Below are 13,139 nucleotides of genomic sequence, written 5' to 3'. Positions count from 1 at the left end.
AATTCTTACTCTTCTAATAAAAAAATAAGCAAATAATAATAATAACAATAATAATAATAATAAAGCCAGGGTTATGTCAAAAGTGGGCAAATACAGCAGCATCATGAAAGTTAAGGTTTGGCATGTGAAATTAATGATGCATGAATCAATCTCATTTTTTTCTGGGGTGAGTGCGGCGTTGGAGGTGCCGCTGCCTGGAGCCGGCAGACATTTTGGAGCCTGAAATAAAAATAAAAATAAAATAAAAAAACAATACAGAGAACAAAAAATAATCAGACATAAAATGCTTGTTTAAAGGACAATATATATATAAATAAACCTAAACTTTTCTGTGCTTCCATTGTGGGCCTTGTGTTTGGTCAACTAAGCATACATTTAGCTTGTAGTAGACGCGACGTCCCTGATGCACTGCTGAAAAGGACGCTTTGATCTTCTCCTCTTTCATCTCGAACTGCTTCATGTCACAAAGAGGGTACGGCGTGTGCTGTAGAATGAATGACTCTTTGTGTCTTTGTATTGTCATATTATTTGTTATTTAGTTTTTTTTGTTGTTGTTGTTGTTTTGACTTCAAGATGGCGCCGCAAGAGTGGCTGCCTTTCCAGCAGCTCCTGTATTTTGTTTTTTTCGACTTCTTTCTCTTCCTTTCATAACTTTGTTGCTGGGAAATGTAAATGTATGCATTGCGAGACGAATAAAGGTATACCCATTCCAATATTATACCAGACATAAAAAAAATGTGTGTTCTACATAATTAGCCAATAATAAAGAGCATTCAAATTATGAAACACTGATGTGTCCGGAAAAAAAAAACAACATTCTGTGCAGCAGATACTAACCAGAAGATGAGAACACAAACATAGGCACAAGAGGTACTGGGTTGAGGACAGGGTTGAGGGGGCTCACGCAGCTTCCACCCAGGCCGGGTGACAGGAAGCCTGCACAAAGAAAAAGAGCGAGAGCGGCGGGTTGGACGAATTTGCGTTTGTGGATGGATGTTCGCTTAACGCCATTGGACGAGGGTGACGTGGACTTGCTGACTCACCGTCGTCCTCTATTTTGTCAGCGGCGGTCGAGTCGGCCGAAGGCGTGGCGGCATGGACGGGCACGTCGGATGGATCCGCGATCGCCACTTCTCTCACTGATGGAACACAAGCCCGTTGATTATTTTACGATAAGTAATAATCATAATAATAAATGTCATTTTAAGCGCCTTTCAAAGCTCTCAAGGACACTTTACAGTGAATGTTGGAAGGAAGTGCGTTCCAGAGTTTGGGGGCAGAGCAGCTGAAAGCCCTGTCCCTCATCGTGCTTAGACGGGCAGGGGGGCATACAGAGGTGGAGGGAGGAAGAGGATCTGAGGGAATGAACGAGAGGAAAGGGGAAAAACTTGCACATTCCACCATGACGTTTGTGATCCACTGGTGAAAAGGAGGCTTTCAACCACTCTTCTCTCATCTAGAACTGCTTCGTGTCACAAAGAGGGTACAGCAAGTGCTTAAGAATAATAATAATAATAATAATAATAATAATAATAATACATTTCATTTATAAGCGTCTTTCAAAACTCTCAAGGTCACTTTAGTCACAAGATCAGTTTTTCTGTGGGTGAGCAGCGGCAGCCACATGCGCCAGCGTACATTCAACCCACAAGTAACTCAAATAGATTTAAAAAAAAAAACTAGCTAGATAGCTACTAGATAGCCAGGTCACTAGCTAGCTAGCTAACAGATATGCAACAAATAGTCAGCTAACTAGCTATCTAGCTACTGATGGAACACAAGTCCGTTGATTATTTTCCAATAAGTGGTGTGAAATAAAAACTTGCACGTTCCACCATGACATCTCTGGTCCACTGGTGAAAAGGAGAAAAAAAATGTTTTGGGGTACATTCCAAGTCATTTCTGTCAGGTAATGTTTACGAATAGTGGTGCACCTTTCTCGTAGATGCTGACAAATCCATCCTGGCAAACCTCTTGCAAAAGCTCTTTAAAGTCGCAGACGGCTTTCTTGGCAGCGTCAAACGTCAAGCCGGGCTCCATGGTGATGGCAGGCATTGTCGACGACGTGGTTGGCAAAGTGACCAGGGTCTGACAGCTCTGTCGTGACAAAAAGAAATACAATACATCTTGATTTATATAGCGCTTTAACAACAGCTAAAGCTGGAACGAAGCGCTTAACATGGACAACAATCATATACAGGAAATAATAATAATAATAATAATACATTGCATTTATAAGCGCCTTTCAAAACACTCAAGGTCACTTTACAGTCACAGAATAGTGTTTCTGTGGGTGAGCAGTGGCAGCCACACGCGCCAGCGTTCACTCAACCCGTAAGTAACTCAGATAGAAAGCTAGCTAGCTAACAGATAGCTAGCTAGGCCTTCACTCAACCCGGAATTAACTCCGATAGATAGAAAGCTAGCTAATAGATAGCTAACAAATAGATAGCTAGGCCTTCACTCAACCCGGAAGTAACTTAGATAGATAGAAAGCTAGCTAGCTAATAGATAGCTAGCGAGGCCTTCACTCAACCCGGAAGTAACTCAGATAGAAAGCTAGCTCACTAATAGATAGCTAACAGATAGCTAGCTAGGCCTGCACTCAACCCGCAAGTAACTCAGATAGATAGAAAGTTAGATAGCTAATAGATAGCTAACAGATAGCTACCTAGGCCTTCACTCAACCAGGAAGTAACTCAGATAGAAAGTTAGCTAGCTAATAGACAGCTAACAGATAGCTAGCTAGGCCTTCACTCCACCAGGAAGTAACTCAAACAGATAGAAAGCTAGCTAGCTAATAGATAACAAATATATGGTTAATATGGTGGTGTTAAGAATGTGATCCAGCCTCAATTTGTGCTTATGGAATCTCCCAAAATCCGCTTCAACGTGGCGTCCTCACCTGAAGGAATTGTAGGTGGTCATCGGCAAGGGCCAGCCGGTCAATTTCGGCCTCTCGCCTCTTCTGCTCATCGATCTCTTTGTGGATCCTCTCCAGAAGGTGCTGCGCCTGACTCACCACCTGCTTCTGCTGCATCCTGATCACCTCGCGCACCTCAAAGCGCTTGAGCTCAACACTGTGGACCAGGTCGCCGAAGACACTGTCACTCGTCTCGGCCGCCAGACGAGCTGAATGCTGAGGAGACGCAGTACAGTCATACCTTGGCTTAGGAACTTAATTGGTTCCCAGACAGAGTGTGTAAGGTGAAAAGTGTGTATCCCAAAAATTAATTTCCCATAGGAAACCATTAAAATGAGAATAATCCGTTCCCAGGTTCCCATAAAACATAAATTTCTACTTCTTTCTACTAATTTTCTAAGCCTTAAAACTACACAAAATATACCTTATTTTACGTATAATAAATGTGCTATGGTATTATAATTAAAGAAATAAACTGTACTATATAATAAAGTCAGTTTCATCAGCATTAAACACTTGAGGAACGTAACCTTCTTTCACCGTCTTGCAGAATGATCCCTTGTAGGTGCTTTATCTGTGATAATTTTACCTTGTTCCTCATCAATTGTGTTCTGTTTAGCTGGGTTGATAGCTTTTTGCATCAAGTGTACAGATGGCTTGTGCCGGTTATTTGTGGAGCCTGATTGTTAGGAATTTTAACCTTGCAGTCTACACTCTGCCTTTGAACTATCAAAGTTAAAACGAGTCCAAATGTGACTGTTTTCTATCCAAACTCCCGCCCTGTCGCCTGCCTGTCTCTTTAATGTTTAACCCCCCCCCCCCCCTCAATGCTGTGTTCTTGACCAATCACGTGGCTTTAACCGTAGACTGGAGCGGGGAATTGAGGACAAAAACAGTCGGCTGCCATTTTCTTGTCGCGAACGACTCATCATTCATTGTGGCGCTCTGTGTGTATCCCGAAAAATAGTTTGTATGCCAAGGTAAAATTTTCATAAATTTAACGTTCGTAAACCGCAAAGTTCGTAAGCCAAGGGGTTCGTAAACCGAGGTATCACTGTATTTGTGATATTTGGGGGAAGGAGGAGTGTTTGTTACTTACATTGAGAGAGAAGATAGTTTCCCTCAGCTTCTGAGCTTCCTTTTCTTGTTGCTGAATACTCTGTTGGGAGCTCACCTTCATCTCAGCAAGTTGTCTCTGTGGGACAGAATTTTTTTTTTTTTACATATTTTTAACGGTTTTCCAATTGGTCCTATTTTAAGATGTGTAAGGGAGTCGTAATTTTATTATCAAGGCATATCGGGATTAGAATCAGAATCAGAATACCTTTATTCGTCCCGCAATGGGGAAATTTGCAGTCCACAGCAGCAATTGAAGAGGGATGGGGTTGCGGTGGGAGTGAAAGGATAGAAAACAAGATATTCTAAGCATAACAAAATAAAAATGTCAACTGTATACTGTGCAAATGTAGATGTGCAAAAACCGTTCTATAAACAAGACTGTACATAGTGCAGAATCAAGAAATTATTTCCGTTTTAAAAGTTTTTTTTACATCCCCCACTCATAAGCAATGAGAATTTTAATTGCTTGATGTTATGTATGTATGACAAATGAGAAAAAAGTCTGAAAAAAGGCGGGGGCTTTATATGTATATAAAGTGTGTATCCCAAAAATTAATTTCCCATTGGAAACCATTAACATGAGAATAATCCGTTCCCAAGTCCCCATAACACAATTTTCTACTTTCTAATTTTCTAACTACACAAAATATACCTCATTTTATGTATAATGAATGTGCTATGGTATTATCATTAAAGAAATAAACTGTACTGTATAATAAAGTGTTTTTATTTACCTTTGTGATGGTCGTTGATGGCTTGATGGAATGGAGTGGCCTGTTTCATCAGTATTAAACACTTGATGAGGAACGTAGCCTTCTTCTTTCACCATCTTGAGGAATCATTCCCCAAGAAGGTGAAAGAAGAAGGCTCATCAAGTGTTTAATGCTGATGAAACCGGCTACTCCATTCTATCAAGCCATCAACTACCATCACAAAGGCAAATAAAACGACTTTATTATACAGAACAGTTTATTTCTTTAATTATAATACCATAGAACATTTACTATACATAAAATAAGGTATATTTTGTGTAGTTTTAAGGCTTAGAAAATTAGAAAATCATGTTCTGTGGGGACGTGGGAACGGATTATTCTCATTTTAATGTGTTCCTATGAGAAATAAATTTTTGGGATACACACTTTTCTCCTTACACACTGTCTGGGAACCAATTAAGATATCACTGTACATATACAGTAAAGTCTCGTTATATCGATAGTCCCGGTTATATCGATACTATTTCTATGCACGCACGGAGAAAATTACATGCAAACAGGGTCGGATATATCGATAGTCCCGGTTATATCGATATTTTTTCGGACTCCCTTGAATATCGATATAACGAGACTTTACTGTACATATATATATATATATTTTGGGGGGGGGCGATAAGCAGGTGCATTAATTATACAGTATTCATGTAACATTTCTCAAGTTACAGTACCTGCTGCAGTTCTATTTCCACCTCCACCAGCACCGTATCGTGTCCCTTGTGTTCATCCGTCAGGCACATGGAGCAGATGCATTGCTTGTCCGTGCGGCAGTAGACCTCCAGCAGTTTATCGTGACGAGGGCACACGCTTTCCCGGAGCCTCTTGGAGGCCGACACAAGCTTGTGCTTTTTGAACACGGCCGAATCATGGTGCGGCTGGACGTGCAGCTGGCAATACGAAGCTAAGCACACTAGACACGAGCTAACCGCCTTGTTCTTCCTTCCGGGGCACACGTCGCATTCTACGTCGTTGGCTTCCGCTAGGATTTGTTGTTGTTGTTGTTGTTGTTGTTGTTGTCCCCCTCCGCATGCCAGGACCTCTTTAAGTTCGCTTCGCTTGAAACGATCCACTAAGTCGGCTAGCAAGGTGCTACGGGCTAACGCCGGCCTTGGGCTGAAGTTCTGTCGGCACTGAGGGCACAGAAACACGCCGATGTATTCGTCATGGTCCCAGTAGTTGTGGATACATTCGGAGCAGTAGCTATGGCCGCACGGGATTGTCACCGGCTCTCGTAGCACATCAAGACACACAGAGCATGAGAACTGGTCCTTGTCCAGGACCACCCCGGCCTGGGCCATCGTCCACCGAAGTGAAGAACGTAGAAGGGACGTCGCGCGGAGGAAAAACAACAAAACGCGATACAGCTGTTCTGGTTACCGGACGTGATGTCAAGATACCGGAAGCATACAGTGTTAGGTTTTGACGCATATTAACTTGTCGATTTTTGCTTTCTCCTCGACGACGTGTGACATAATTCTAAAACACATTACGGGTTATTAAAATACAATTGGGTCATCGTCCTCCGAAGTGAATACTTAGAAGGCACGTTTCACGGAGGAAAAACAACAAAATGTGATACAGCTGCTCTGGTTACCGGAACTGACGTCAAGGTACAGGAAGCATATTAGGTTTAATATTGACGCAAATAAACTTGTCCATTTTGCTTTCTCCTCGACGACGTGTGACATAATTCTAAAACACATTACGGGTTATTAAAATACAATTGGGTCATCGTCCTCCGAAGTGAATACTTAGAAGGCACGTTTCACGGAGGAAAACAACAAAATGTGATACAGCTGCTCTGGTTACCGGAACTGACGTCAAGGTACAGGAAGCATATTAGGTTTAATATTGACGCAAATAAACTTGTCCATTTTGCTTTCTCCTCGACGACGTGTGACATAATCCTAAAACACATTACGGGTTATTAAAATACAATTGGGTCATCGTCCTCCGAAGTGAATACTTAGAAGGCACGTTTCACGGTGGAAAACAACAAATCGTGATACAGCTGCTCTGGTTACCGGAACTGACGTCAAGAGGCCGAAAGCATATGATGCTTAATTTTGACGCATAAGAACTTGTCGATTTTGTTTTCACCTCGACGTCGGGTAACGTAATTTTAAAACATATTACGGGTTATTAAAATGCAATCCTCCATATAACATAATAAAAAAAAATCTAATTAGACAAAAAGTGTTCCTGTAAAAAGTACCTCAGGGGCAGTTCTAATTCGCATATTAACTCAAAAGTAGTTGTACTGTAGACGACCCCCCCAACAAATTAAATATTTTTCATATTAACATAATTATAAGATTAAAAAGAGACCCCAAACATAATTATATGACCTAAAAAGTAATAATAGCGTGAAAAAGAGAGCTAAATCAAAACTGAGCACTTTATACTGAAATTTGACAACACACAAAATCAGCTTGTGCAAGTATATTTAAATGTATGGTGAATAAAAAAAAGAAGACAAGTACATTTGTTTTTGAAAATTATATTAAATAAAACCAACAAATATACTGTTATTTCACGTGCATTCATTCAACAAATAATTTAAGAAGAAACTAAAAGGGCAATGCATGCCTCTCCTTTACATCAGTGCATTCATCACAACATTCAGACCTAACTAATCAAATGCCAATCGTCAAGGAATAATCTTTTTTTTTTTTTGGTCAGAAGATGAAGTGCAATATTTATAAATAATTCATATTCTTCATGTAAAGTATTTCCCTTCCTAAGTTGCCAGCAACATTACATTGACAATTTTAAAATACCACCCTCTAAGCATGAAGTATTACATAAAAAAATACATCAGATGACCAATTTATGATAAAACAAGAACTTTGCTCTATGGAAAGCTTTTTTTTGGGTGTGTTTTATACACATTCTGCTGTCTCGGTAGGAGATCAGTTTGCTACAGCATGCCTGTGTGAACATATCGCACTGTACAATGTAAATTGCCTAAAAAAAAAATTATAAAAAAGCAAATATTAGGTCAGGTGGCACTCCTCTGCTGTGTTTGTGATTGAATCGCTAACGATATGCATGCGTTCGTTCATTCATTCATTCATTCATTCATTCATTCTTCTTTTGCCCCAGTCCGCTCTCAGCTCTCAGGGCTTGGCTGTTGGCTGAAATGAAATTGATCCAGTGCTTCACGTCCTCGCCTAGTGGAGGACATTTGATCTGGTGATAAAAAAACAAACAAACAAACAAACAAACAAACAAACAAACAAACAACAACAACAAACATGTATTGAGAGGAAGGGGAAAAAAAAAAACAAACAACAGAGGACAGTTATGTAGTTGACTCACTGGATTGCCCACTTGCATAAATGATCACCTTAAAGGACAACCGACACCATTTTTTTGTTTCCTAACTGACATCAGAAAAACGTTTTATAGCATCTAAAATATCCAAAACACCAAGAAAAAAGACTTAAAATGTCCCAAACTACTTCAAAATGACCTCAGTTTCAGTTTCAGAAGGTCCCGCCCCCTTGTTCGTGACGTCACGCCAAGACATCTTGCCATGCTCTAGAACACAGGTGTCAAAGTCAAGGCCCGCGGGCCAAATCCGGCCCGCCACATCATTTTTTTCGGCCCGCGAAAGCAAATCAAACTTGTTAAATTCTATGATGATGGCTAAAATCTGAGCCAAAATTTCATATTTTTGAATGTCAACCACAATAAAAGTCATTATTCTTGACTTCAGATTTGAAAACGAGTTATTCATTAATTTGCTGTGTGCTCTATATGTAATATTTGAAGGGATTTAAACATTCTAATGCACAGGTGTCAAAGTCAAGGCTCGCGGGCCAAATCCGGCCCACCACATCATTTTTTTCGGCTCGCGAAAGCAAATCAAACTTGTTAAATTCCATGATGATGGCTAAAATCTGAGCCAAAATTTCATATTTTTGGATGTCAACCACAATAAAAGTCATTATTCTTGACTTCAGATTTGAAAACGAGTTATTCATTAATTTGCTGTGTGCTCTATATGTAATATTTGAAGGGATTTAAACGTTCTAATGCACAGGTGTCAAAGTCAAGGCCCGCGGGCCAAATCCGGCCTGCCACATCATTTTTTTCGGCCCGCGAAAGCAAATCAAACTTGTTAAATTCTATGATGATGGCTAAAATCTGAGCCAAAATTTCATATTTTTGGATGTCAACCACAATAAAAGTCATTATTCTTGACTTCAGATTTGAAAACGAGCTATTCATTAATTTGCTGTGTGCTCTATATGTAATATTTGAAGGGATTTAAACATTCTAATGGCTTCCCCAAATTCATAACGGCCCTCGAGAGGAAACATTTGACTAAAAATATCAGCCTGGGTGTTTTAGGTATTTTAGATGCTATAAAACGTTTTTTCTGATGTCAGTTAGGAAACAAAAAAATGGTGTCGGTTGTGCTTTAAATGACAGCATTTTACCGAGTGTATTTTTCTCTTAGAAATACTACTTAAATATTAGGCCGATTAAGAATGGACGTGTGGCCCGCGTGATTGCGCAATTTGCTCACCTTTCTTTTGCAGACAAACTCAACAATTTCCTCCGGGCTGCTGTGCACCACATTCTGCCTGCAGAGCAACACGGCTGACACGAAGCCATCCTTCTTGGACACGAAACGCTGCTCCAGATAGAAAGCTTTCTCATCCCAGCCCAGTACCTTCGTGCGAATCTCAAACGTCTCGGCGAAGGCTAAGGAACGCCTGTAGCGGATGGTGGAGGCCCCGATTACCATCTTAGCCCCCATCTTGCACAAGGCCATGAAGAGCCCGGTGCGCATGTAATGGTGGAAGCGAGCAAAGTCACACTCGCGCAAGTAGCGCGAGTTGTTCATATGACCCTTGTAGTCCACGTCGTGTGGGAGAACCACGCCGTCCAAACGTTGCTCCGCTAGCACGTCCCGTATGCGCGGTAGGAGCAGGGTTTGGATGAACACATGCACCGCCCGCAGAAAGTACCACACATCCACAGTGCAGAAGAGCACTAGGAGGCCTCCTAGTACCAACAGCAGCATGTTTCTGGATGAATAATAAATAAAAAAAACAGAACCAGAAGGCACAGTAAGACTATTTGTTGCAGATGGAAAAATAACAGTAATACCTCGGTTTACGAACCCCTTGGCTTACAAACTTTTCGGTTCACGAATGTGACATTTATGAACATTTTACCTTGGCATACAAACTTTTTTTCATACTGCCTCAATGAGTGATGTGTCTTTCGCAAACGAGCCCGTTCTCCTAACAACAAAATGGCAGCCGACTGTTTTTGGCCTCTATTCCCCGCCCCCAGTCTTCGGTTAAAGCCACGTGATTGGTCAAGAACGCAGCAGTCAGGGGAAGTGGTTTAAATATTAAAGAGACGGGCAGACGACAGTGAGAGAGTTTCAAATTTGATAGTTCAAAGGCAGAGTGTAGACTGCAAGGTTAAAATATCCCATGAATCAGGCTCCACAAACAACCCGCACAAGCCATCTGTACACTTGATGCGTTAGTTTAGTTAGCTTCCATTGTTAGCTTGAGTCTTAGCATTCAACGTTAGCCTCTATTGTTAGCTTGAGTCTTAGCTTTCACTGTTATTTCGATTCTGAATTTAGCGTCCATTTCAATTAGGGTTGAGTGAACGCTGGCGCGTGTGACTGCCGCTGCTCGCCCGCGTAAAAAAATATCCTGTGACTGTGAAGTGTCCTTGAGAGTTTTGAAAGGCGCTTAGAAATGAAATGTATTTATGATTATTATTGATGCAAAAATCTATCGACCCAGCTAAACCGAACACAATTGATGAGGAACTAGATAAAATCATCGCAGAAAAAAGGACCTACAAGGGATCATTCCTCAAGATGGTGAAAGAAGAAGGTTACATTCCTCATCAAGTGTTTAATGCTGATGAAACCGGCCACTCCATTCCATCAAGCCATCAACGACCATCACAAAGGTCAATAAAATTACTTTATTATACAGTACACTTTATTTCTTTAATTATAATACCATAGTACATTTATTATACATAAAATAATGTATATTTTGTGTAGTTTTAAGGCTTATTTAGTAGAAAAGTATGTTTAATGGGAACCTGGAAACGGATTATTCTCATTTTAATGGTTTCCCATGGCAAATTAATTTTTGGGATAAACACATTTCGCCTTACACACTCTGTCTGGTAACCAATTAAGTTCGTAAGCCAAGGTATCACTGTACGATTCATTTCGGATGCTTTGATGCTGAGCCGTTGAAAGATGTATTACCGTTGCTAACCACAAGGGGCAGACATTACACACCTGCCCCTACGACTCCGCGGTTGCAATGGCGAACCCCATCACATCATCACAGGACAGTCAGTCGACATTATCTATTCAGCGTCTCCCGTGGCGTCATGCCAGTGGATCATACCCGGAACACCAAACCTGCGAGGCGTCCACTAAGACAGATGCCCAAGTCACGTGTTTATAAGTTTATTTATTAACGATGTATTCACCACCACTCGGCCACAACATATAACTACCAACATTTTGAAATCCATTCACATCAACCTTGAGAGGACACGGACGGCACAGCTAGCGCGATGGTCTGACTTCCGCTAGCGAGCTACCCAATTATGTACATTCGAAAGCGGTACCGGCTTCCTCCTCCTACTCCCTAATCAAGACAATCATGCGGTGTAAAAATGCTCACTCCGTCATCACCGGCATCTGCTTCCCTTTTGGTCGTTTATGGTGTCAAATGACTCACCGTGCGGCGGCGAATGGAGCATTAACATCGGTTGCGACGTGACCAAGAAGCCGGTACCTCTAGAGGCGACAGGGTACAGAGCGGTCCCGGCATAACTTCCGGGTATGTGATGTCATGTGACAAGGCAGGAAATAAAACATCTGCGTGAATAATATAACTGCAGGTAAAACTACCTATTTTTAAAACATATTTTCGTCTGTTAGTTAATGGCGTCTTACGTTGGTAAAACACAAGCTTTCCTCATTTGCGTTGAGAAGTTCGCTTCCGCATTCTCCACCAATCATATTTCAATCCAGGGCCTTTGCGATTCAGAAGTGCAAAATACTTTGTTTCCCGCCTACCGTTTTATTTAAAATATACATGTAATTATTTATCATTCCAGACTAACAAAGCCAGCCTGAACTCTTTGACTTTCCTTTTGCAGGAACACAAAAGTGGCTTTAGTTATTTTTTGCTAACTTTGAGGGCACTTCCGGGACACGTAAAACAGCTATGAAGTGACGTAGTTATTTTACGAGCGTCTTTTAAGACAGCAAAGATCTTCTTACTTAGTAGTACATGGAAACATATTAAAGTGCTTTTATCATTCAGTTATTATGAAGGCAATGACATATTTAGCGTTTGATGTCGTGACTAACAGTTTATTTTGAATTTTACCTTCACTTCCGGACTTCTTAAACCGACTGTGACGCATCTAACGACACTCACATAGGGCACATTTTAACAGTCCAATACCTTCATAAACACATTTTGCCGGTTATGTTTAAGACAATTAGATATTTGATATTTAAATGTAAACCGTATGGTTTACAGAACAGATGTACGCGACGTATATATATTTATTGGTTTTTTTATGGGTCCAAAATCATCTATATTTTCCTGCAAATTAAATTTCATAATTTACGATTACATTAATAAATGGATGATCATCTATCATTGAGCAAGATTTAAGTTTTTATGACTTATATATTTGTGGGTTTTAATGTGACACCTGAAGAAATAGCTACGCTGTTTGTCCTCGTGTTATTAAGCTAGCATGTTGATATTCAAATTTTAGGGTTGTAATAAGGGGACTGTCACGAGCATGTAAAAAAAGTACACGTCGATTTCGCTGATTACTAAATTATTCTCATGACAAAAATGAGAGTAGTTTTTTACTCAGGTCGAAAAGTGAAACAAAAAAAGTGTGCTTCAGCTTCTCTTCCTTTGTAGCGATGTGTCGTTCGCAAACGAACCGGCTCTTTGAACGACTGAAACCGGCTCCTGAATAGCGAGCCGCTATAGGAGCCGACTCCGCAACCCCTTCTGTGAAAGTCGCACGTATTGGTAAAATCCGTGTTAGAAGACATTCTTTTTCTCATTTTCAAAGCAAAAAAATAACTCAAACTCGCCGGAAGCTTCACCAAAACGACACCGACTGGGCTTGTTTGGTGAGGGTGACGCCTCCAACGCAAACCCAAGACCCAGAAAAGGACTTTGGTGTCTTTCCGGGACCAAGAAAGACCAATCTGACTGTGCCGCTTGTCTCAAGTTCTATCTATTTGCTATCTCTTAGCTAGCTACCCAGCTGTCTATCTA

At 40.8% G+C, this 13,139-nt stretch overlaps 2 protein-coding genes across 2 annotated transcripts; both read right to left on the bottom strand.

Annotated features, from left to right (window-relative positions):
- Positions 1 to 6: 6 nt before the first annotated feature.
- On the bottom strand, positions 7 to 6,253 carry ftr67 (finTRIM family, member 67). Its single transcript, XM_089009183.1, has 7 exons — positions 5,484 to 6,253; positions 4,023 to 4,118; positions 2,906 to 3,139; positions 1,935 to 2,097; positions 1,044 to 1,139; positions 838 to 936; positions 7 to 219 (listed from the first exon to the last, which is right to left on the bottom strand). Exons 1-7 carry the CDS (start codon positions 6,108 to 6,110, stop codon positions 152 to 154), a joined length of 1,383 nt encoding a protein of 460 aa, XP_088865309.1. The 5' UTR covers positions 6,111 to 6,253; the 3' UTR covers positions 7 to 151.
- Positions 6,254 to 7,296: 1,043 nt separating this feature from the next.
- LOC148891140 (protein THEM6-like) lies at positions 7,297 to 12,255 on the bottom strand. Its single transcript, XM_089008251.1, has 3 exons — positions 11,562 to 12,255; positions 9,350 to 9,854; positions 7,297 to 8,004 (listed from the first exon to the last, which is right to left on the bottom strand). Exons 2-3 carry the CDS (start codon positions 9,848 to 9,850, stop codon positions 7,894 to 7,896), a joined length of 612 nt encoding a protein of 203 aa, XP_088864377.1. The 5' UTR covers positions 9,851 to 9,854; positions 11,562 to 12,255; the 3' UTR covers positions 7,297 to 7,893.
- Between the last annotated feature and the right edge of the window lie 884 nt (positions 12,256 to 13,139).

The sequence above is a fragment of the Hippocampus bargibanti genome, linkage group LG11 (genome assembly GCF_051943395.1).
Source record: "Hippocampus bargibanti isolate YZ-2025 linkage group LG11, ASM5194339v1, whole genome shotgun sequence".
In the NCBI taxonomy this organism is placed as follows: Eukaryota; Metazoa; Chordata; class Actinopteri; order Syngnathiformes; family Syngnathidae; genus Hippocampus; species Hippocampus bargibanti.
The sequence above is the reverse complement of the archived record's forward strand: the minus strand, read 5'-3'. Positions and strand labels throughout refer to the sequence as shown.

Excerpts from the sequence above, each read along its gene's own strand:
- LOC148891140 (XM_089008251.1), bottom strand. The coding sequence starts at position 9,850 with ATGCTGCTGTTGGTACTAGGAGGCCTCCTAGTGCTCTTCTGCACTGTG. Across the intron at positions 8,005-9,349 it reads AGTTTGTCTGCAAAAGAAAG|ATCAAATGTCCTCCACTAGG; the intron begins GTGAGCAAATTG and ends TTTTATCACCAG.
- ftr67 (XM_089009183.1), bottom strand. The coding sequence starts at position 6,110 with ATGGCCCAGGCCGGGGTGGTCCTGGACAAGGACCAGTTCTCATGCTCT. Across the intron at positions 4,119-5,483 it reads TGGAAATAGAACTGCAGCAG|AGACAACTTGCTGAGATGAA; the intron begins GTACTGTAACTT and ends TCTGTCCCACAG. Across the intron at positions 2,098-2,905 it reads ACCACCTACAATTCCTTCAG|AGCTGTCAGACCCTGGTCAC; the intron begins GTGAGGACGCCA and ends TTGTCACGACAG.